The sequence below is a fragment of the Bos indicus x Bos taurus genome, chromosome 18 (assembly GCF_003369695.1).
Source record: "Bos indicus x Bos taurus breed Angus x Brahman F1 hybrid chromosome 18, Bos_hybrid_MaternalHap_v2.0, whole genome shotgun sequence".
NCBI classification, from domain to species: domain Eukaryota; kingdom Metazoa; phylum Chordata; class Mammalia; order Artiodactyla; family Bovidae; genus Bos; species Bos indicus x Bos taurus.
The window spans coordinates 40,931,270-40,953,494 of NC_040093.1; the positions used below are offsets into that span (position 1 = coordinate 40,931,270).

The following is a 22,225-nucleotide window of genomic DNA, read 5'->3' on the forward strand; positions in this document are numbered from 1 at the left end:
GGGACAACCTTGCTCAGGGACCACATACCGATGGTACTGATGCCCAGTGGAATGAGACCCATGAGCTGACCTGGCCAACTGGCTTTATGAATGGAGACAGGGAGAGGAGGCTGTCCAAGGAGAGGAACCAACTGGCAGAGAAGAGAGAAGAGGTGCTGAGAAGTCCTCTTAAAGAGGGGCACGCACAAGGCCAAGCAGGCGCCTTGCTGTGGAGCAGACAGAGGGAGAAACGGCCAGGTCTGCCCTGCCTTGAGCTCCAGCTGAGACCCTGACAATGTTCACCGATCAGACTATGGGTCTCCAGGACTATGTTTTCATCTCCAGGGGGATTTCAGCAGAACAGCAAACATTAATCCTGGCATCAGGGCAGATAATTTGGAGGATGGTCTTGGAGAAACACCAACAACCTTAGATATGTGGATGATATCACTCTAATGGAAGAAAATGAAGAGGAACTAAAGAGCCTCTTGATGAGGGTGAAGAAGGAGAGTGAAAATGCTTAAAACTAAATATTTAAAAAAACTAAGATCATGGCATCCTTCCCCATTACTTCATGGCAAATAGAAGGGGAAAAGGTGGAAGCAGTGATAGATTTCCTCTTCTTGGGCTCTAAAGTCACTGTGGATGGTGACTGGAGTCATGAAATCAGAAGATGACTGCTTTTTGGCAGAAAAGCGATGACAAACCTAGACAGTGTGCTGAAAAGCAGAGACATTACTTTGCCAATAAAGGGCCGTATAGTCAAGGCTATGGTCTTCCCGGTGGTCACATATGGTTGTGAGACCTGGACCATAAGGAAGGCAGAATGCCAAAGAACTGGTGCCTTCGAACTGTGGTGCTGGAGAAGACTCCTCAGAGTCCCTTGGACAGCAATGAGATCAAACCAGTCAACTTAAAAGGAAATCAACCTTGAATACTCATTGGAAGGACTGATGCTGAAGCTGAAGCTCCAGTATTTTGGTCATCTGATATGAACAGCCACCTCTTTGGAGAAGTCCCTGATGCTGGGAAAGATTGAGGGCAGAGGGAGAAGAGGATGCGAAGGCTGGATGGCATTACCGATGCAATGCACATGAACTTGGGCAAACTCTGGGCTATGGTGAGGCAGGCCTGGTGTGCTGCAGTCCATGGGGTCACAAAGAGCCAGACACGACTGAGCGACTGAACAACAACAATGACTTGGACCTCAAGGCACAACTTGGGGAGATAAGAGGGAGGAGGATGAGGAGTGCCTGCTATTTCACACACAAATCTTAACTCACCCAAGGCTGAGGCTGGCTCTCACATTCAAATAAAAATGTGAAAAGCTAACTGTCACCCTGCTGTAGGGAATGTTATATCTAAATAAAAGCAACTCCCAAAGGCTTCATTTCCTTGCTCATTTTGGCTCAATTTTTAATCATATCAGGTCGACTTTAACCAACTCCTGGATGCCTATACAAGTCTGTCATTTTCTGGCCCAAGCACTAGTGAGGACAATTCCTCCCACACAAATAAAAATTTCAACAAAATTGCAAAAGGGGGAGAAAAAAAACAGTGAAATTAAAAGAATGTGAAAAAAAATACAAATCAAAGAAATTTATTGGTGTTGACAAAAATACATAATACAGAAAAATGAAACAAAACAAACACAACAGAAACAAAACCAGAAACACCCCCCAACCCTGGAGGACCCTTAAGTACTGACAGCAAGCAGCCCCGTGAGCCCCTCAGAACATCACACTTAATTCATGAGGACCTCCATCTGCACCAGCCTCGCGTTGGTATCCCCAGATGTCCTGTAGGGTATCATCCCAGCAAAGGTGATCAGGGCTCGGGCTTGGCTGCGGAGTTGCTGAGAGAAAGGGGAAGAAGAGAAGGAACCCAGTTAAGTTTTGGGTCAGGGCACTGTCCTGGGAACCAGCACTCCATCCTTCCATTTTCTCCCCTCGGTGGTGTAATGACAGATACCCAGTGGGTGGATGACCATCCTGCCCTCCACTGTCACGTTCCTCCAGTGTGGTGCAGAGTTAGCAAAGGTGGGCCGCCAGGCCCCCAGTTCCAAAGCCCTTTTACTTAGCAGAAGATGGATGGGTCTGCCAGGCAAGCCGCCCCATTTGAGCAGCTGCTGACCTGGCTCTGTGCTTCAGACTGCCTGCTCCACTTTTCCGAACCTCTCCCTCCCCTGACTGGTGAAGACCCGAGTTTCTAGGAGCCCATGAAGCGCCTGCACTGCCCATTCCAGGTCCTTCCTCTCCTGCGTCATCCCCTTTCCTCCCTTTCACCCGTTCAATCTCTCTCTCTAAGGGAAGTGAGTAGCCCTCTTTTCTCAGGCAACAGTATTTATGAGATTCCTGGATTGCTCCAGGAGGGAAAAAAATTTTAACTCAGGTGTTTCCAATATTAGAAATAACAACCTTTACTCTGATTTCCAAGTGATAAATTACTGAATAAAGAAAAATGAAATCTCAGAGAACAGCTTCAGGTTGCCCATATCGAGCTGTACTGGATGCTTAGAGAAGAAAGGAAACCACGGCTAGGATAGAAAGGGTGGCGGGGGTGGGGGTGAGTTTTCTGGACTAGTAACGAGACTTAAAAGGAAAATTCAAGGGTCACTTACTAGGCCTCTTAAGGACCATTCAAGAAGCAAGCTGAAAGGCAGGTGCCTTTTCCCTGATATGTGAAGTAAACTGGCAAGTCTAGGTGGAGGTTCTGACAATGACAGGACCTGTGGGGGTCATAGCTGAGAGAGGCCACAGACATCCTTGGAGGCAAGAGATGGATTTTCAAGGCTCTGGTTTCTTGACTGCCAAAAGCAGGTATGGTTATTACACACCATACTGAGAGCCTCATTAAATGTTAAGTGGAAATGTTAAGGGAAAGGTAATTCTAAAATACCACCAGTTTTAATATTTTAATGGGTCAAACACGTTTTCCTTTTTGTCAAATCAACTGTACAGCATATGCTGTTTGGGTCCAGGGGTTCTATCTGCCTGGACTCTGTGTGACCCAGGTAATGCTGGAGGCCCACAGGCAGTCGAAGGGGCACTGGCCCCGGTGTCAGACAGACCTGGCTTCCAGACACAGCAACTGTTGACCAAAAGTACGGTTTTCATGGAAGTGCTGAACCGAGACTCATAAAATGACCGTATATTTTAAAGTGGGCAGGAATTCTTATGGAATTCAATGGAATCAATATAAACTAGTATTTTGATTGATTTTTTTAAGACCTGATATTCACTGACTTGGAACATCATTATTTTTTAGCTTGAGAAGAGGAGCAACCCTAGTAACGTTCAATTTCTTCTGGAAGCGCTCAACATAAGCTTTACCCAGATGCCAGGTAGTAAAGAAACAAGCACTTTAGGTCATGAGCAATGGTCTCATGAGGAGCAACTGAAGGCAAACCAGAAAGGTGGTTCTCAGCGATGGCTGTGGCCAACGCTGGGATCTTACAGAGTCACGGTCCTCGATGACTCGCTGAGGCCTGGTTGCTGAGGATGGACTTGTCCCCTTGAGCCTCTTAAACTGTGTGAACAAGATGTTCATGGTGGCGAGAAGCACTTCTGAGAGGTTGTGCCTGATCTGCAGAGAGAGACATAAGGAAGTAAGAAGAAAGAACCCAGCCCTGGGGCCAAAGACAGGCTGGGGTAGTGGGGGCCGGTGCTCCAGGAAGGCTGGGTCACGCCATATCCCCACAGTTGCCAGCTGGTGTATTACACAGCCACCAAAAAGGAGCCGAAGGCACTGGAATGTCAAGCGTGAAAGCAAAGCCCAGGCAACACTATTCAGAAGGTCAGATCGGTCATTCTTCTGCCCTCTGCTCCCTTCTTTATGCGGGGAAGTGAGCAGAGAGCATGCTAACTAGGTCTGGCCAGCAGAGGGATTAGCAGAAGTCCGCATCTGAACATCAGGAGGTAGGGACGCACACGCTGGCTCTTCAGTCCCCATCACTGCCCACCGTCTCAGACCCACCACAGTCTCCCTGGGACTTGCACAACTTGAGCAGAGTCCTTGGGAGTGTCTACGAGGACAGGCCCTGGTACCCCACTTCAGTTTATAAAACAATGGATGATGTAACCAGGGGTCGGCAAGAAACAACAAAAGGAGGAACAGCTAGAGGCAGAATTGTAGTAGGTGTGAAGGGAAGGTTGGCAAGAGGCAAGACCTCTTAACTGTCTATACCATAGGAGGGAGCCACCCCATATGTGGAAGCTGGCCTTCTTCCTCTAGAACAGACACATGCTTCCATAAAAGGAATGTGCTCATTGAGTAATGGTTTTAAATCAGAACACTGTTAGGAACACCCTGGGACCAGGCAGCTGGTTCTAGAGAAGAATCTTACCCTAGCCACACACAGGAATAACCAGGGGAGTTCTGGGCTGCAGGCTCAGATCAGAGAAACCAGAATTTCTGGGCCTCGGCATGAGGATTTTTTTTAAAGGTCTCTGAGCAATTCCAGTGTGCAGCCCAGCTGAGTAGCCTTGAGCTAGGCAGTGGCAACATGCTAGAAACCCTGCAGAGAGAGGAGCTCTTGGGTTCCTGGGCTGAATACTGAGACCATGGTCATTGCATCTGCTTCTTGAGACAAAACTTCTCTGCTTCTTCAGAAAAGGGAAATAAGGAAATGAATCACAATGTATGTTTCATGCACCCGAAGGAACTACTTAATATAAGATCAGAGTTAAGCACTGACACACCCTCTAGAACAAGTAGATAATAAACACTCAAGCCAGATTTCATAGAATCAGTAAGAAACCTGTTTCTCTCAAGGATATGTCTGATCACTAGAGTCAGAGTATTTTCTGAGTCAGGAATTCAGACAATAATCTGATGGGTATATGTGTACTCACAGGAAAACCAGTCCCGGATTCCTGAAACTGGACTTGTCTTAGAAAATTCAGTCTGGATGGTGACTGTACTAGGACTCTTAAGAGTTATTGGCTACATTAAAACAAAAGCTTTCAGTAAAGTGCGGAAAAAAGAATTTCGTAATTCAGGAAGAGAAGGACTCACCTCATCACTGAAATTTCTGAAGGCAGCCACTCTCTCTTCCACACTTTCCTGATTCAGGGGCACCAGCTTCAAGCGATCAATTATCTGTTTAACACAAAAGCCATCAGCCCCATATGATACAATCATCACAGTCATTCCATCTCTTCAAACACATGTCAGCATCTAACATGTTCATAGGTGGCTTCTTAGTAGGAAATTCTACTCCCCTTGTTCAAAGGCTTTGATTCCAACTTGCTGACTGACTCAATTCCTATCCTTGTTTTCCGAGGCAGTTTTTACAATTCAGAGACTTCAAATTATTTTGAGAAATCCCTCTGTTTTTAGATTAAAGAAGAAAGGAAAAGAAAAAAGGGAAAAAAAAAGAACAACATAGAAATCCCTTTTAAATTGCCAGGATCTTACTTGTCCTTTTTCACTTAACAGGCATACTGGTGACATTTCCTTTGTTTTAAATGAATCCCACAAAATGTTTTGATTTTTCAAGGGCATACATTAAGCAGGACTTCAAACACCCCTCCTGAAACTTACATCAAAGGCTCTGTCAATATGCCCACTGTGATACTCGTCAAAAAAGGTGATCAAGTCCAACAGAAGATAGAATGTGGAGTCCACAAATTTATTTGCACTGATTCCCTGAGCCCTATACCTGAAGGAGAAAAAAGAGGGAAGGGAGGCAGAGGTATATTAGGAATTTCTGTGCAATCTGTAATTTGAGGACAACATCTAAAAAATGTCAAAACCTCTCAGGCTCTCTACATGAGGTGAACTAAGGAGTGGAAAATAGTGTCTCTTTTATAATGGCCGAGCATATGACGGTGGATTTGACAGAGATCCACCTATAAACGTTCTGTATGAAGTCCAGTTCTCCAGCTTTGGCCGCCATCTCAGCAAGCACCCTGACCCAGTTCTCAGGCAGATCTGGAGAGGGCACAAAAAGTAATGACTGCTGCCCAGCCAGGGAGTCACACTGGTTGGAGTACACCTCCACTCATGGGGAGAGGGGAGATTCTGAATCACTGGCCACTACACCTCGAAGAATCCCCCATCCACCCATCAATCTATCACTAGCTTTGTTACCAAATCCCTTTGAGATGGCTGCTAATGGCGCAGAGATGAGTATAATGCCTAGAATTAAACTGCAGGATTAGAATGCTGAGATATTCTTATATCCCCTTCTTTCTGGCAAAAATGTTTACCAAGTGACAGCTGGTTATGATGGTTATTAAGAACTCTCAAAACTGTCAGTGCCGGTGGGACAGTGGAGACCCTCTTAGGGACTGTGTGACGTCACAGTGAAGCTAAGACACACCTGGGTGGGGGCTGAGAGCCCAGGGCCCCGGGAGCTTCTTCGGCCTTACCGTTCTGCGATGGAGAGGGCCATGTTCTTCAGCCGCTCCTTGTTGGACTGTGGTGCGCTGATCTGGGGCACAATGGGGCTAAGCAGTTTGTTCATCAGCTCCAGCACCTTGTCAGCATTCTGTTTAGTTTTTTTTTAAATTAAAGAAGGAATTCATTAAAAATAATCAATAAGAAGAAAAAAACTAAATTACCAAGACAAAGAGGGAACTTTTTGTTCTGCATCTTGACCTGGGTGATGATGACACAGACATATACCTGTGGAAAATCCATTAAGCTGTTATGTATACTAAGTATCTACACCTTTTCTATTTTTTCACTAGACCTCAGTCTCAGTAGAGGACTTCGCTGACGGCTCAGCAGTAAAGAATCTGCCTGCAATGCAAGAGACCTGGGTTCTATCTCTGGGTGGGGAGATCCCCTGGAGAAGGAAATGGCAAGCCACTCCAGTATTCTGGCCTAGAGAACTTCATGGACAGAGGAGCCTAGTGGGCTACAGTCCATGGGGTCACAGAGTTGGATACAACTGAGCAACTAACACTTTCCCTTTACTTTCAGTCTCAATATTTTTAAATTAAAAAAAATGAAATATAATCCTATTTTGCCCACTTCAGAGAATGCAATCTTCTCCAGGCTACAGTTACTAGTATTCCCCAAATGTTCTAATGCAGAACTCCTAACTCCAGGGCTCTCAGCACGCCTTGGCTGTGGTTTTGTTCCCAAACATCCATCCGTCCCCAGTGGGTCTGCGGCTGCTTGGCGGATGAGCACCAGGCACTTTCACCAGCAGCTTTACTGTCCAAGCATGATGGAGGTTCATTCTGCTGCCAAGTGAGACTACAGCTCAATGCCCGCAGGACAGCCTTTCAATATATTGTGCTCTCGTCTGGCCAGAAACACCTTATGGGCAGAAATAATTCTGTAAAATGGGAATTTCACCCTGACCGGATCATTAACTGCCTAAGCATTAGGAGACAATGCCTCAGCAGACAGAGGGGTACAATAACAGCACCGTGGAAATGGTTCTGCATTTAATGCAGCAAGGCTGACAGATCTATTAGGTGCAGAGGCGAGAAAAGGACACATTTACCTTGGCAAGGTCGTAAAGCTTTGCTGCTTCTTCAAACAGTCCTTTATTTTCTGCCACGGAAGCAACTTTGTTGATAATAGGCTTTGTGTCACTGGTAAACTTATCTATGACTCCAGGCTGACAAGACAAATTATGGAAGGGAGGAAGAGAGGAACAGAGGGACAAAGCTGTCATTTTAAACACAGAGAAGCAATCGGGAATCTGAAAACTAACTGAAAATGCTTGCTCTGGGCAATGCATACATTTTCATCAGCCAGACTCTGGCTTTCCTGAAGATATAAGGGCCTATTAAACATATGAAAAGGACCAAGATGAGTACCCATGAAGAGGCAGACTCACAGGCAGCCCAGAGGAGTCAGCAGTAAGACTCCATGCTTTCTCATTTTGTAAAATGACCTAGTGAGTATGTGAAATCATCAATGATTTTAATTTTGCAAATGACCCTAGTGGGAGCAAAAAAATCAGGAGGCTCAGAGAAAATATCTGAAAGATTTTGGATCTGCTTTATAAGACAGACAGCAAAAGAAACCCATTCTTGAAAAAAATACACGGCAAGTGGTGCCAGGATACTAAAAACAACAACAAAAAAATCTGCATCATCACTCAACAGCAACCAAATGGTCAAGAGAGTATGAAACAGGCCTTAGGTAACACAAAGAGAGAGGACAGACTCCATGACGTCTGATTGGCTGCCTGGTTCTTCATTAGCCCTGGACCGAGTCAGGGGACCGACCTTCTCTGCCACCCTGGCACCACAGGAGGTCAGTGAAGAACATGGGCTCTGGGGTCAAGAAGGACTGGGTTCCAATTCCAGCTCATTTTCTTACTAGCTGTGTGACCTTGAAGACAAAAATTAACCTCTCTTGTCTCCACTTCCTCCCTTGAAAAACAGATAATAGTTCCGACTCTGTGGGGTTCTTGTGACCATTAGGTGAGAACATATTCATCGAGCATTCAGCACAGGGCCTGGCAGCTGTCACTGCTCCATAAGCATGGCCATCATCACATCATCACCAGTAGAGCCACTGGTCTTCCTGAGCTGGATGGTGTAAGCAGCGTGAGCTCATTTCAAGATTTCTGGGTCTAAACCACCCATTTTTGTAAGCAGGGAAGTGAGTCCCTGAGAGAGGCACAAGGAGCCCCGAGGCGGGTCAGGAGGAGCCTCCATGCCAGGGCCCCTGCCCGTCCACACGGCCCCGAGAGGGGTCCCGAGTGGGGTCAGGAGAGGCCACCACGCCAGGGCCCCTGCCCGTCCACACGGCTCCCAGTGGGGTCAGGAGGGGCCTCCCCGCCAGGGCCCCTGTCCGTCCACACAGCCAAGTAGCCATGATGGGTCTCAGGGAATTGCGGAGGCTCATGGGAGCAGCTGCATCTGTGGGGTCAGTGCAGAGTTCTGAGCCCTTGAAAACTACCTTTGGAGAGAGGTCAAGTGCATCTCTAATTTCCCATCTGGGGAGAGCAGCGTAGTGATCAATTTCTTTCTTGCATCTTTTCTGAGCCAAGAATGGCAGAAATGTAGCCTTCTCAGATGAAAAAATGGCAGGTGTAAACAGATGAGTATTCTGAACATAATTTAAAAAGCTATCTCACCACAGATTTACATATTTCAAGGAGAAATGTAAATGTGTCTAACATCAAGGTCATCACTTGGGACCTGTAATTTTTATTCTTTGTTTTTTAACACTAAGCAACTTCATTCAGATCTGCATCTTTAGTACCTTGCATCCTAAAACCTAACTGTAATTTTTTGGACAACTGTAAATCTCCACCTGCAAACTAACACATCTCCAGGGGTGTCTTTAACCCACCTTTCTGCTTCCATCATTCTCCAGTTTCCCAAGAATCATATCGAACTGCAGAGACAAAAAATGTTTACCCAGTTTACTGGATGAGGATATACACATAATCCACAATTCTTTGGAGATGAGAGAGGACTAGGGGAGGTGGAAGAAGTCTCGAGGACACTGAGACTGAATCAACATTTTCAGAAACCAAAGAATACTCTAAAGCTCCCTGCCTCCCCCCAACCCACACTGAGGTGATCAGCATGAGAACCGATATACTGGAAAGGTTAGGAGATATACCTCTCGACTTTCTATCACCAGCTCGCTCACACAGCGCAGAAACATGTTTTCTCCTTGACTATCCTTCTCATCCCTAGGAGGAGACAAAAACTGGTTTCTGAAGGTGCGACTTTAAGGTCTCTAATCATCATTCTCATAACGGCAGAAACCAAAATCAGCTGAAGTAAATGGTCAAAAGCCAGTCTCACCTGAGAAAGTAAAAGTACTGGAGGGCCTCTCTCGGGTCTGTGGACTCAAACTTCCGGGTGTAGAGCATGAGCAGCCGCACAAAGTTCAGCCTCCGCATGCAGGGAGGGTCGCCGGGCTCATGGCTGACTGCACGGGGCGGCGAGGACAGAACTGGTCACAACCACACAACCCGGAACTACAGGAACCAAGCCCAAAGACCCAGTGGCACCTACTCCCGCAGCACAGCCAACGTCTGGCAGTGCGAGCTCAGCCCAGTGCCTTCACCACCGCTCTGGAGTTCGGCCCAAGCACAGAGCAGAGACAATGGCATTTTGTAGTGAATCATAGTATGCTGGTCTCTGAATGAAAAGGTGGGAACAACCGACCATTACGAAATGTGCTGCGCTATGAGGAAACTGCAGCCCTCGGACACGTCTCCTCTCCCTCCTGACTACCGCTCCCTGCCAGCAGGCATACCTGATGGCTGGTGGGCCTTCCAGTGTCTCCAACTAGAGCCCCAGTGGGAACCAGTCTCACTGGGTTTATACATTGAACTCCCCAGGGAATCTGAATGGAGAAGGGAGAGGCAAGACCCCTCACACTGATCATCCCAGAGGCCCAACTGTCTACAACACTCTAACAACGACTGGCTGTTTGCTGTATCCCTGTCGGTTGCAGTTCTGCGTTCACTGTCACCTGACGGGGGATGTGTCATGTTGTGGAGGTGTGAGGGCCAGCAAGTACTCACGGAGCTGAGCACTCTGTCCTGAGGATTTTAAAAGCAGCTTCAGCTCAAAGAGCACCAGCGCCACGTGGACAGCGTGGCAGCGCAGCCGCTCCATGCGGAAGAGAAAGGCAATGGCGGCTTCAAACTGCGCCGTCAGGAACAGCACTTGGAAGTAGAGGAAGGGCTGCTGGTTCACCGTGAAGTGGGACTCGCCTGAGGGAGAGGAGGGAGAGCTGACTCAGAAGGAGTGAGTCGGAGGAGCAGCCGACCGGCAGCCCCGGTGCTCAGAGGGCGGGATGAAAGCACCAGCCTGAGCCGGAATGGACTTGGGCTCTGGACACAGCGGACGCCACTCCAGCTTTGCCCTGCTTCCCCAGCCTCCTGACCTCCCAACACAACTGGAGAGTGGGGGGCCCGTGTTGTAAAACCTGGACTACTTGCATTAGGTGGGAAAGAAACAGAGAGTAGGACCTTAAAATAGAATGCAAAAGGATCTGTTTATATACTGTGTCCTGATGAGTCACTCAATAAAGAGAGGAATGATTTCCAAGCTGCAGTTTCCTCAGATTCACGGCATTTAGCGCTGCTGACCACCAGTGGGAACTTTCTCTCAGTGCTCAGATGCAGTCACTTTGAGGTCCCTGAGGCAGCCGCAGCCAGGTCCTCCTATGTCTCTTCCTGAGCCAGTGTCCACCAGAGCCGTTCAAAGAACTGTCAGTGACTATGTCAGCCACGTCCACTACCTAAGGCCATGGGTGCGGCCTCTACTCGAATCTGAAATAATTGTTTTGTTGTGCTGTGTTTTGAAGGATCATGGGGTTTTGAAGGAGACACAGAGTTCAGAGATGAAGGATTTTCTCAGAAAGAAGCTAACCAGTGACCTTAGGTGGATGAGACAGACAGAAGGCATTTATGCTCAGGGGATCTTACCATAGTCTTCCAACAGCTGTTTCTGGAACTGAGAGAGAGTGAGCCTGTCCTGTGGGGAGCTGGTGCCATCGTCATCGAAACACACCTGGTTCAACTAAACCCCCAAAAGAAACACAGGCATTGGTACCAACGGCACCCTACTCCAGTACTCTCGCCTGGGAAATCCCATGGATGGAGGAGCCTGGTGGGCTACAGTCCACTGGGTCGCAAAGAGTCGGATAGGACTGAGCGACTTCACTTTCACTTTCACCTTGAGCCAGGAGCGAACTCAGAGCTGTCTGAGCTCAAGGCTCAAGGCTATGCGAATGGCTGTTACTGGTTGGGAATAGTGCACAATAAAAACTGGGCCAGGAGACAGGAAAACCACTAGTGCAGTCAGCTTCCTGGCATCACACATTAACAGGACAATCTGTGTGCAGAGCGTAAGCAGGGGGAAGGGGCAAACACCCTGCTGGGCAAGGGGGGCACGCCTGCCTTCAGCCACAGATAGTCCTCGGTTTTGTCGGCCACCTCGCTCTGGTTGTCTGTGACGTCGCATCTGCCGATGATACAGTACACGGCCCGTTTGTAGGGGTCTGTGTTGTTCCTGAGGGCCCTGCGGTAATGCAGTCGGAGCTTGTTCTCCGTAGCTGGGGACAATCTGAAGACACAAGGGAACAGACACAGGCTGAAGATCCTCAAAGGCACCTGAAAGCACCAGTTCAACCACACAACAACAAGGTTATGAAGCCTTCCTCCATGGAGGGGAACAGGCACTGTCCCACCCAAATCCCCGGGGACCATCACTTTAACCTGACTTGCAGCTCCCAGGACTTGCGTCTCTGCCTGCTGGCTTCCTCCAGTGATGGCCTTCAGGACAGAAGGCCTGCGGAATTGACCCCCCAGCCCCCCACCCTCAGTAGCCTGCAAACAGTGATGAACAAGACTGAGTCAGTCCTTTAACTGCCTCAGCTCCCTCTGGCCTCTCCACTCCCTTAACCCTGTGACATCACCTCCCAAATAAACTTCCTGCACTCAAATCCTTGCCTCGGGGTCTCCTGGTAAACCTAGGACATGGTCCCTACTTTACACTCTGATATGAGCAAGACAGGACTTATGTTTACCACACTCTCTGGAGATGGACACTGCTAAAAAAGTAATCCTGGTTTTCCACACGTGTAACTGGGGTAACTACCACTATTTCTTCTATATACATGCACATATATTTAAACTAGGTCTGAATGTGAATTTAAGTCCAACTACATTAACAAAAACCAAATAAAAACTAATGCTTTGTAGTTCCTTAATGTAAGAGGAAAAAACAAAAACAAAAAACACCTTAGTGAAGTAATTCAATGGTTATATCTCAAGTGTGCTAATGTCTAATTCTGGCCTTCGAGCTACGAGGTGCATGACAACATATTTTCATCCGGATCAACCAGAAAACCACCAACAGTGAACAAGTGAAGTGTAATACAATAGTTTCATTTTATAAAGCATTTCTGATGTGCCTAGGACTTTATAAGTCTACAGAATGGGGCTCTTGAATTCTTCATGCTTTCCAAAGTTCATTTTTCTCCCAAGCAGAAACTTATTTGGAGCCATGCGCAAGGAAGACAGAGCAGCGCCAGAGCGGACCACCCTGTTGATCCCATGTGGCTTCTTCTGGACCCGGCACCTCATTCACCGTACCTTCTGTCCTTGCTGTTCATGTACTCCTGGAACCAAGTTTTGAACTCTCCCAGTTGGTGCTGGGCTCGGTTGACCACCTGTGAAGCGGCAAGCAGGTCTCCGCAGCGCATGCAGTAATAAATTAACGCCCACACAGGATGGCCTTCCACCTCTCCATCCTAAAAAGGAAAGGTGCTCAAGTAGACAGGCAAACAAAAGCTAACTGATGGCTTTCGATGTGCTGGTCCTCAGCTAAGCCTCTTCTTGTATTAAGTCATTCAATCTCGCAACTCCACTAGGTAGGGACCCTGAATGGCTTCCCCCTCTCTGTTTTACAAACCAGGAAACTGAGGCATGGGGCTGTTAAATAGTTTTTCCATGGCAAGCTAGTAAGCGCCAGTCTAGCCTAGAGCCTTTTCTGTACAGCACCATGTGTTCCACATGAATCAAAGCCAGATGGGGGGTTCTCCATGGAACCCCAGGATTCACAGCGAAGGGGCGACATGTTCTGTGATGATTTACAGACATGCACTCTTGCCACCCCAACAAGTAAGGGCTAAAGCCATTCACTTACCAATAGGAGACTATCGTCATATTAAGAGTTTCACTGTGCTTAGCACTGGGGATGTAGAAAGCAGGTCTGATCCTACCCTCTGAGCAAGAGCATCTCTCCTGAAAGTGGCTGTGTCCCCAGACTGTGCAGCAGCCCTGTGGTTATTCCTCCCTCTGCTCCTCCCCGACTCCTCCAGAAATGTGGACCTCAGACTTCTCTTCTTGGCCCCTCCACCCTCCCCTCAGCAGGACTCCTTCTAAGACTCAGATCTGATTGTGTCACTTCCTCACTTAAACCCCTATGAGCTGTTTGTACCTTAAGTTCTTAGCCTGGCGCTCCCCAAGCTGGCCCCGCCCTGACACACACCCAGTGGGCCAAGTGCTCCATCCTGCCTCGATCTGTTTGTTCTCACTGCTCCCTCCCCTCGAAAACCCTATCCGAGACTGCTGGCTGGCGAGCCCCTTCTCTTCAAGCACTAGTGTGAGCCTCACTTCCCGCAGGAAGCCAGCCTCCTGTGTATTCCACCAACCTCGGTACAAAGATCTGGTTCAGCACTCTGCACACAGCAGGTATCTGAACTGAGCTGAGAAGAAAGGTACTTTCTAGGAACCATATCTAACTCTGTTCTGTCAGCTATTTGAGCCAACAATCTCAGAAGTCATCCCTGACTCTGCGGCTCACACCCATAGCCAAATTCTTCCACAGTCCTACTGGGTCCACTTTCAAAACATGTCCAGAAAACAATGACATCAACCCCCTGCACCCTCCTCCACCGTCATCCCCCAGACTCCGGAGCCACCAGCCTTTCCAGGTCTCCTAGTTTCTCTTCCTGCCCCCTCGGGTCTCTTCTTCATATAGCAGTTTCCACACACAGCCTCATTTCAGCTGAAAATGCCTATCTGAGAGGCTGATCTGGAGGAGTAACTGATCACATAAAGGTGCTAGTACCTGAAGGCCAGGCAAGGGAGCTGGAAGTTTAATGTTCAGGAAACTTCGAACCAACTGGTAAGTCCCCGGCACTCCGCCCAGCTGGGCCTGATGCAAGTTTCCAAAGACAGTCACAAGGGTGTAATTCTTATAACTGGAAAAAATTTGAAGGCACAAAAAAGGGAGGGGGGTTTGAAAACACATATTACACGTATCTGTGTCCATACCCACAACATTAGACTGTGAACTCCACATGACAGGGCCTGGACTTCAACTGAACACAGAAGAGGAAACAGAAGTGCATGCTTAATGACACAAGCTACATTATTGATTTGGTGGGTGGTGGATCTCCATGAAGACTTATCATTGTGGATGCTCAAAAGAATTCCTGGAGCCACATAATTGTGGATTTCAAATGCAGAAAGGGCTGCTGTGCAGAAAAATAAGTGCTCTGGCTCACAGCCTAATGCTCTAATGGGATCTTCTCAAACTTTTTATTTTGAAAAATTTTAAACCTACAAAAAACTAAAGAATAGTTCGACGAGTGCTCATACGCCCTTTACTTACATTCGTCAGTTGTTAATTACATGCATGCTCTTCTCTCTCTCACACATACATTTTATCTGAACCATGTGAAAATGTTATAGAAATACAGAAATCAGGGGCTACCTCATCTGTAAATATTTTGCCATGTACCTCCTAATTAGGACATTCTCCTACCTAACTTCAATATTATCATGCTATCAAGAAATTTAACATTAATGTACTGTTACTGTCTAAAATATAACACATATTCACATATCTTAATGTCACTTATAGTTTGTTTTTTTTAAATCCAGTAGCCAATCCAGGGAATGCATAAAATTAAGTTGTCATGCCACTTTCATTTCCCTTAATCAAGGATAATTCTACTTTTTTTTCATGACACTGACCTTTTGAGAAGAATCTAGGCTAGCTACCTGCTGTAATGTCCCACAAGCTGAATAGTTTCTCATGACTTGGTCCAGGTTCAGCTTTTTTGCTGATGCTGGTACTGCCACAGTGAGGCAGGTAACACCATTTTGCTCCATTCTTGGTAACATTTAATTTGATCACTTGGTTAAAGGTATGGTCTGCCATACTTCACTGCTGAAGCACCTTCTTTCCCCTCTGAAATTAGTAAGTACTCTGTGGGGTACCACTTGGAGGTCATGTGAATATTCTGTTCACCAACAATCTTTCACCCCATAGTTTCCACTGATGGTCTTTGCTGAGCCCACTGTCACACTGGTGTCTGCAAACGATTTTCTATCACTCCCTCTTTATTTGCTAGCATGCTTAAAATCCTTTATAACGTTTTAAATTGTTTTCGTATTAGGATTAAATGGTTCGAGTTACAGATACTCAAAAATGGGGTTAATATAATGAAAAACTTTCAGGTGCTTTATATGCACTAAAATGTTCAACATCAGATTAAGTATAATAGCAGACTGAGACACACACACACACACTTCTCAGAGAAAAATGACTAAATGTCAATTACAGAAAACAGACTCATCAGAAATTGAGGTAGTTTTAAAAAATGATACTGACAAAAAATTTTACAAGCAAACTATATAAAACCATATATTGTACACATTGGGATTATAAGCTGTGTAAAAGATAAATATCAAACAAAATATTCATAAGTCCCAAAAAGGCGGTGGGGGGTGGGTGTGGAGGTGGCGGTAAGGAAATACAAGGTACCAGGAGCGCCTGCATGTGAGAGGGGGGACTGCTCCTTTTTTCAGGTCCTCTTTTTGGCATCTTTCAAAATTTCTATAATAATCATGTAGTATTTTTATGATGAAAAATAAACATAATTTGATTTAACAAATACGAGTTCTCTATCATGGGAGTATTTAAAAGCAGAGGTTGGAAAAGAGATTAGAGAAGAGCCCCGTAGCAACTGGGACAAACAATGCCCACTATGTCTCTTCCAACTTGAATGAAGACAACCTACATGCTGGAAACGGCCTAGACTCCTTGAGAAACAGCCTAAATTCCTTGGGAGCTAAGAAATGCTACCTTGCTTCAAATTTGAAATACTCAAAAAATAATTTGGGACCAGGCCTGCTTTGCCATCTGGTGTATTACATCACTTGAAATACCGTATGTTGGGACTCCCCTGGTGGTCCAGTGGTTAAGACTTCGCCTTCCAATGAAAGGGGTGCAGGATCAATCCCTGGGCAGCTAAGACCCCACATGCTTCGAGGCCAAAAAACCAAAACATAAAACAGAAGCAATGCTGCAACAAATTCAATAAAGATGTTTAAAATGGTCCACATCAAAAAAATCTTAAAAAAAAAAAGAAAAGAAATACTGTATGTTATCCTCTCAGTGGATTAGTACCAGCAAAAATATTTTTTTAAGTGAGTACAGTTATCTGAAATACTCCCTTTATCAAAAGGGACAACAAATCCTTAAAAAAGATGCCAAGAGAGAGATGCTGTTAGAAAAAGAAAATAAGCATATAACAGTTGTACACAGGGAACTCCCCAATAGCTCCAAGTGCTGCTAAAGGAATTAATGGAATAAGATCATTCTAAAAAAACTAAATGAAAAGAATAGTAGAAGAATTGGGATGGCTTACATATATAAAATCCCAAACTGCAACCTGGTACCTCTGGTGGTCAAGCACCAACAGTGAGAATTAGGCTTACTGAAGAAAAAGCAGTCATATACTTAATCCTTAAAAAAAAAAAAAAAACCCTAATATTTTTTATACACTGTGAGAAATTTTTTGACTCATATTTTGCTAACTTGTAGCAAATAAATACCACTATATATATTAGTTTTTTCACGGCTGCAGACTTAACAAAACTTACATTATAAAAATTGAGTGAAAGCCTGATATAATACTTTATGAACTCTTTGCGCCTGTGCCAGAAAAAATGAAAGACCATTTGGAGTTTCAGATTTTTCTTAACAAAAGAATGGAGGCTAGTGAGTTTAATGTATCTGACGGTGTTTATCTTGTGTAGCTATTAAATAATTAATTTAGTATTTGGTATAAAAATCTGTTCTCTCTCTGCCATACCAAGTCTTGAATTACTCTTCCTAATGGAGTATTATTTTGTTGACAGAGGGTGACCACACAACAAGGCCACTGGCAGCTGCATGGGTGCAGAGGCAAAAAGCTGCTATTGAGCAAGTGTATTCAGCTTGGCTTTCTCTTCTCCAGCCAACAGAGAGAGGCCCAGCTCCCTGTCTCTGGGATAAAGAGGGTCTACTGCATACTCATGACAATACCTGCTGGTCAATTCAGAGCTAGGAGTGTCCACAGGGCGTGGATGAATGGCACGGGCCCTACCAACTAGGGGGACAACAGTCGAGGCACAAGGGCACAGCCGCAAACCCCTCTGTGACCAACTCCAATTAGTGAGGAGGTGGCAAAAACCTAGGCATAAATCAGAGGCATTAGCAGCTGAGAAGGATCTGAACTCACAGGATTAACCAAACAGAGCCAGAAGGAAAACAAAGGCTCAAGGGGCTTTCCTAAGGTTTGGAGGTGGTAAAATGCTGGGTGGGAAAAATAAAATGTTGAGAGAAAACCAAGAGCCTGAGGAGTAATGGCTGAACCCCGCGAGGGCCCAGGATCCTGACCCAAGGCACTGTGCCCTAATAACCCTGTGTCTGTACTGAGGGACGCAGGGTGGAGAAAGACAGAGAAAAGCCTAACAGGGCTCAGGGCTCCCACTCACGTGGTTTTACATCTGTGCAGAGACAGTTCCCATAGAGAAGTGCTCCTAAAAACAGCACAACATCTCTCAGACTTGCTCAACCTTGTTTAAATCACACCAGCTCCAGAGCACTTAGCTAGAGGACCACTTCAAACGGGAACGGCTGCCTTCAGGGGATTTTAAAGGCGGCCTCTGTGCTGCCGCTGCCTCACCTCTGTTCCAGGTACCCCAAGGCCTGCCTGACAAACTCCATGCGCACTTCCACGCTGTTGCGGCTCTTCAGGGCGTCAGTCGCTGGCACCAACAACACATCTGTCATTTGTTTCACCATGGCCCACATGTCGGAGATGTTCTGCACAGAAACGACACTGCATGTGACAACGCTGTGGGGCTGGGCAAGCAGCCTGGTTCTTCGCGGCGCTCTGACATGGAGGGGGCTGAGGTTAACGTCTTGTCTGCAGCCCTCAGGCTCAAGCCCAGCAAAGAAGATGGGCCTCGGCCTGGCCAGTGGCCAGGCTCTCATCTTCCCGTAAGCAGCCCCCGTCCTGAGTGGGTTTTCAGATCAATTACTATTCCAGGTCTGACATAACCACCTATATAATTGAGACCACATATAACAAGAACACTAAATCTCAGTGGGTTATCCCTTAAGAGAGAGTGAACACATTTATAATCGTCCAGAGCTCTAGGATCTTAAACTCAAATAGCTGCATGTCAGTCCTTACAAGGTCATTTGAGTTTTTTAAGACTTAAAATAAGAGTTTAACCTAAATAATACAGGTTTTGTCCTCCCGGAGGCTCTCCAGGGGGTCCCTGCTCTTACCCTGTTTTGTCAGCAGCATGGCCTCTCATTTTCCTGCCTACTCACTCCCCTCAAAAGGCACCTCCAGTGCAGCCTCCTAGAAGAGGCACGGGTGTGCTTGCCTGTGTGTAACCACAGTACAGACGGACTCTTACATCCCAGAACGCTCCTGGTTGTAAACTTTGCCTTAAAAGTGTGCTCCCTGAACCCTTTGCAATGTTAGAAAGTTAAGAATCTCTGGAAGGCAGTAGCAGTTGGAGAAAAAGCAGGTATACACTTTTTCCAAAGGAAAAGAGAAAATCCCATTTTCATTGTTTCTTGGAAATGTTAAAAAACTGTAGAAAATCCATCTAAATGTGACTCTTTCTAGGTGGTGAGAGAGTAGATAAATTCTTAATTTCTTCTTTAGATTGGTTTTATAATCTTACACTTTATTATTGGGGAAAAAAAAAAGTTGGCTGCCCTGTGAAGGAAAAATGTGTTTAAGTGCTTGCTTCCGTTACAGACTTCCTTCCTTTTCTCATTCTTCCTGGCCACCTACCAATCTATCCATCCCCTTTTTTGATTTTGATTTTTTCCCTGCAGTGAGAGAAACTGGGCCAAGAATAAGAATTGAGGGGCAGGAATGAAGAGGGGGGAGTCAGAGAGAAACAAAACCAGCAGCATATGAAAAATTCTTGTAAAGACCCCACCTGAGTCAAGTTCAAGGGGCTCACAGTACAAAAATCACATCACCTTTACAATTCACATCTCATGAAAGAGCCCTGTCTGTCTTAGCAGGGAAACTGACAGGGTGGAGCTGGAGCCTGACAGGACTTCAAAGCAAACACAGCCTGGCTGGGCCTTTTGAAGATGCATTAAAGATACATAAATTTATATATATACGCCATAAAAAAAAACCACCTCAAAATTACTTAAAATAAAACTCTGAAGAACAGTTAACTTCATCTTCCAAGGCATAGAATTTCTCTCTAGCACACTTCTGCCAAATCAGCAAGCTGCTAATCCCATCAGACACCCGACCCCACGTGTCTCCCTGGCTGGCTATAGGTGCTACCTTATCATCCAGCTCTGTGACGGAAGCACAGAGGTCCAGGAGGTTAGGCTGCAGGTGTCCATTTACGATCTTCTCGTTATAGATATAAATCTGAAAGAAAGAGCAGAGTAAATGGCACAAATTCCATTTTCACCTCTCCTTTTCAGAACCCCTTGAAGGAGTTCTGAAACCAACTTCTGCCCAGTGGTCAGAAGCTTTGGCCAACCTTTCCCTCCTCACGGTGGCTGAACTATCCACACTGCCTGGAGGGCAAGGCCTCTGGCTAGCTGCTCAGTCCTGTGTCCGAGTCTCGCGCAGCAGCATGAACACACACCAGAGCTAACTGCCCCCCCAGCCCTCCTAACCTGGGGAGCGGGAGCAGGGTGGCCCTGGGGGAGGAGCACCACGTGCAGTTCTGTGCTGCTCTGCCCCAGCAGACCCTCGGGCCCAGAGAGCAAGGACCAAAGTGGAAGACGGGACAGCGGAAGGTCTCTAGCTGCTGTTTCCTAGGAATCTGAGCAGAGTCTGGTCACCTTTCTGTCAACAGGACAGAATGGCCCCAGCCCAGGCTGCAGCCCTCCACACGTGTTAGAAGAGCACTTCTGCCCATTTGCAGTACCTATTTCTCTCATCGAGAATCTAGGCTCCTTAGTAAAATTTTCTCAAGAAAAAGGAACTATGTGATGTTTAAGGAATGGAAAAGCCAATATTACTCTGGACTTTGTTTCTAAAGAACCAACACAGTGATGGTGAAAACTAGTAAGTTCTACTCTTTGCATTCTGAAATCCTGCTCTGCTGAGGACTGAACTAGGTAGTGATTTTAGACAAAACAGGACCCTGTCGAACCCTGCCTTCTGCTCTCAATGGGGGAGAGCAGCACGTAGCCTCTGGAGCATTATAAAGACAAGGTGGTGTTTATTCACTCGACGAGCATTTCTGAGGGGCCTTCCCTTGGGTACTGTGTTCAGCATGGGATATAAAGGTTCTCTCTCCACTGGGGGGACTGCCATGTAAACAGACATGACATTACGGAGTCCTGAGTGCTAGAAAACCTTAGTCTTATAAAGCTTTAGTCTTCACAGACACAGAAGACCCATGGTTTCTCTCCTTAGAAGCCTGTAATTTCATTAGGCCTGAATTCTGGAGATGTCTGTGACAATGATAGTCAGTCATATAATCAAAGTGAAATTTTAAAAAAGGTAGATGGAGTGTGGGAGAGCTAAAAATTGGAGAATAAATATTAGTAAAACATGAGGGAGTTGGAAGAAGGTGGACTTGTGTGTGCAAAGCTGACACAACTTGCACAGTGCTTTGAGGGAAGAATATGTTGGTGCCACTGTGGCCCTCAGCATTACCCACTTCCTTTCTTCCACCGAGTCTCAGGTCGGGTGGGTGGAGGGCCACAGTGGCACCAACATATTCTCCCCTCATAGCACTGTGGAAGTTGGTCACAAATGAACAGATGTTCCTTGATGACTTCTGGTGCAGGACATTTAAAGGGGGTGGAAGCCCACCACCTGCAATTCAAGAAACAAGACTGTTTCTTTTTTTTTTTTTTTTTTTTTTAAGACTGTTTCTCCTTCATGATACTTTGTGCGGGAAATCAGCAAACCAGAATAAAGTACACAAGGCTGGTACAGCTTCACTCAAAAGGTCAATTCCAGGTATGTACTGTCTTGAGGGCAGTTTCGTGTAGTTTTTACACCCTGTGCTTTAACAGAGTGTCTCAATCTATATTTACACTATTGCATGGTCATGATACACAACCAGAATCACAACACCCCAAATACTACGAGCTTCTCCAGGACAGTAATATCCAGTAATGGTGGGTACCATTATGCTTACCCAGGCAGAAAAATATTTAGAAAATTTCTTTCTACAACAAGGGAGGGAGCAGGGTTTCTGATAATACCATTTGCCAACCAGGTGATCAGTTAATATAGAACTCCATTTACTCAGCAGTGCAATTACTCAGAGCTTTACTGTACATGGACTGTTGCCAAATGCAAAATGAGATGGCTTGGTCAGTGTGTGAGGCAGATTTCAATTTCCCTAAATCAAACCTGAGTCATTCTATTACCCAATTTCATAGACTTCTCCAGGGACCTAGATGGTAAAATATTAACAAGTCCTCTGAATGAAAACCCAACTTGCTTTTAGGGTCTGACTTTCACATGAAGTCTGTGTTCTCTTTCACTCTCCAGA

At 46.0% G+C, this 22,225-nt stretch overlaps 1 protein-coding gene across 3 annotated transcripts in view; it reads right to left on the bottom strand.

Moving 5' to 3' along the window:
* Positions 1–1,369: 1,369 nt before the first annotated feature.
* Positions 1,370–22,225, bottom strand: part of NUP93 (nucleoporin 93) — a 103,193-nt gene continuing 82,337 nt past the window's right edge. For 2 of the 3 annotated variants that reach the window (XM_027516503.1, XM_027516505.1), the window contains 16 exons: positions 20,041–20,130; positions 18,394–18,533; positions 14,502–14,634; positions 13,022–13,179; positions 11,825–11,990; positions 11,351–11,444; positions 10,442–10,633; positions 9,714–9,840; positions 9,526–9,598; positions 9,250–9,294; positions 7,442–7,558; positions 6,354–6,472; positions 5,524–5,641; positions 4,996–5,079; positions 3,436–3,564; positions 1,370–1,834 (listed from right to left, as the gene is read on the bottom strand). In XM_027516503.1, the coding sequence (XP_027372304.1) occupies positions 1,724–1,834; positions 3,436–3,564; positions 4,996–5,079; positions 5,524–5,641; positions 6,354–6,472; positions 7,442–7,558; positions 9,250–9,294; positions 9,526–9,598; positions 9,714–9,840; positions 10,442–10,633; positions 11,351–11,444; positions 11,825–11,990; positions 13,022–13,179; positions 14,502–14,634; positions 18,394–18,533; positions 20,041–20,130 (1,896 nt within the window). In that variant the 3' untranslated portion in view covers positions 1,370–1,723. The remainder of the gene's footprint in view (positions 1,835–3,435; positions 3,565–4,995; positions 5,080–5,523; positions 5,642–6,353; positions 6,473–7,441; positions 7,559–9,249; positions 9,295–9,525; positions 9,599–9,713; positions 9,841–10,441; positions 10,634–11,350; positions 11,445–11,824; positions 11,991–13,021; positions 13,180–14,501; positions 14,635–18,393; positions 18,534–20,040; positions 20,131–22,225) is intronic. The other variant, XM_027516504.1, reaches the window with a different exon arrangement.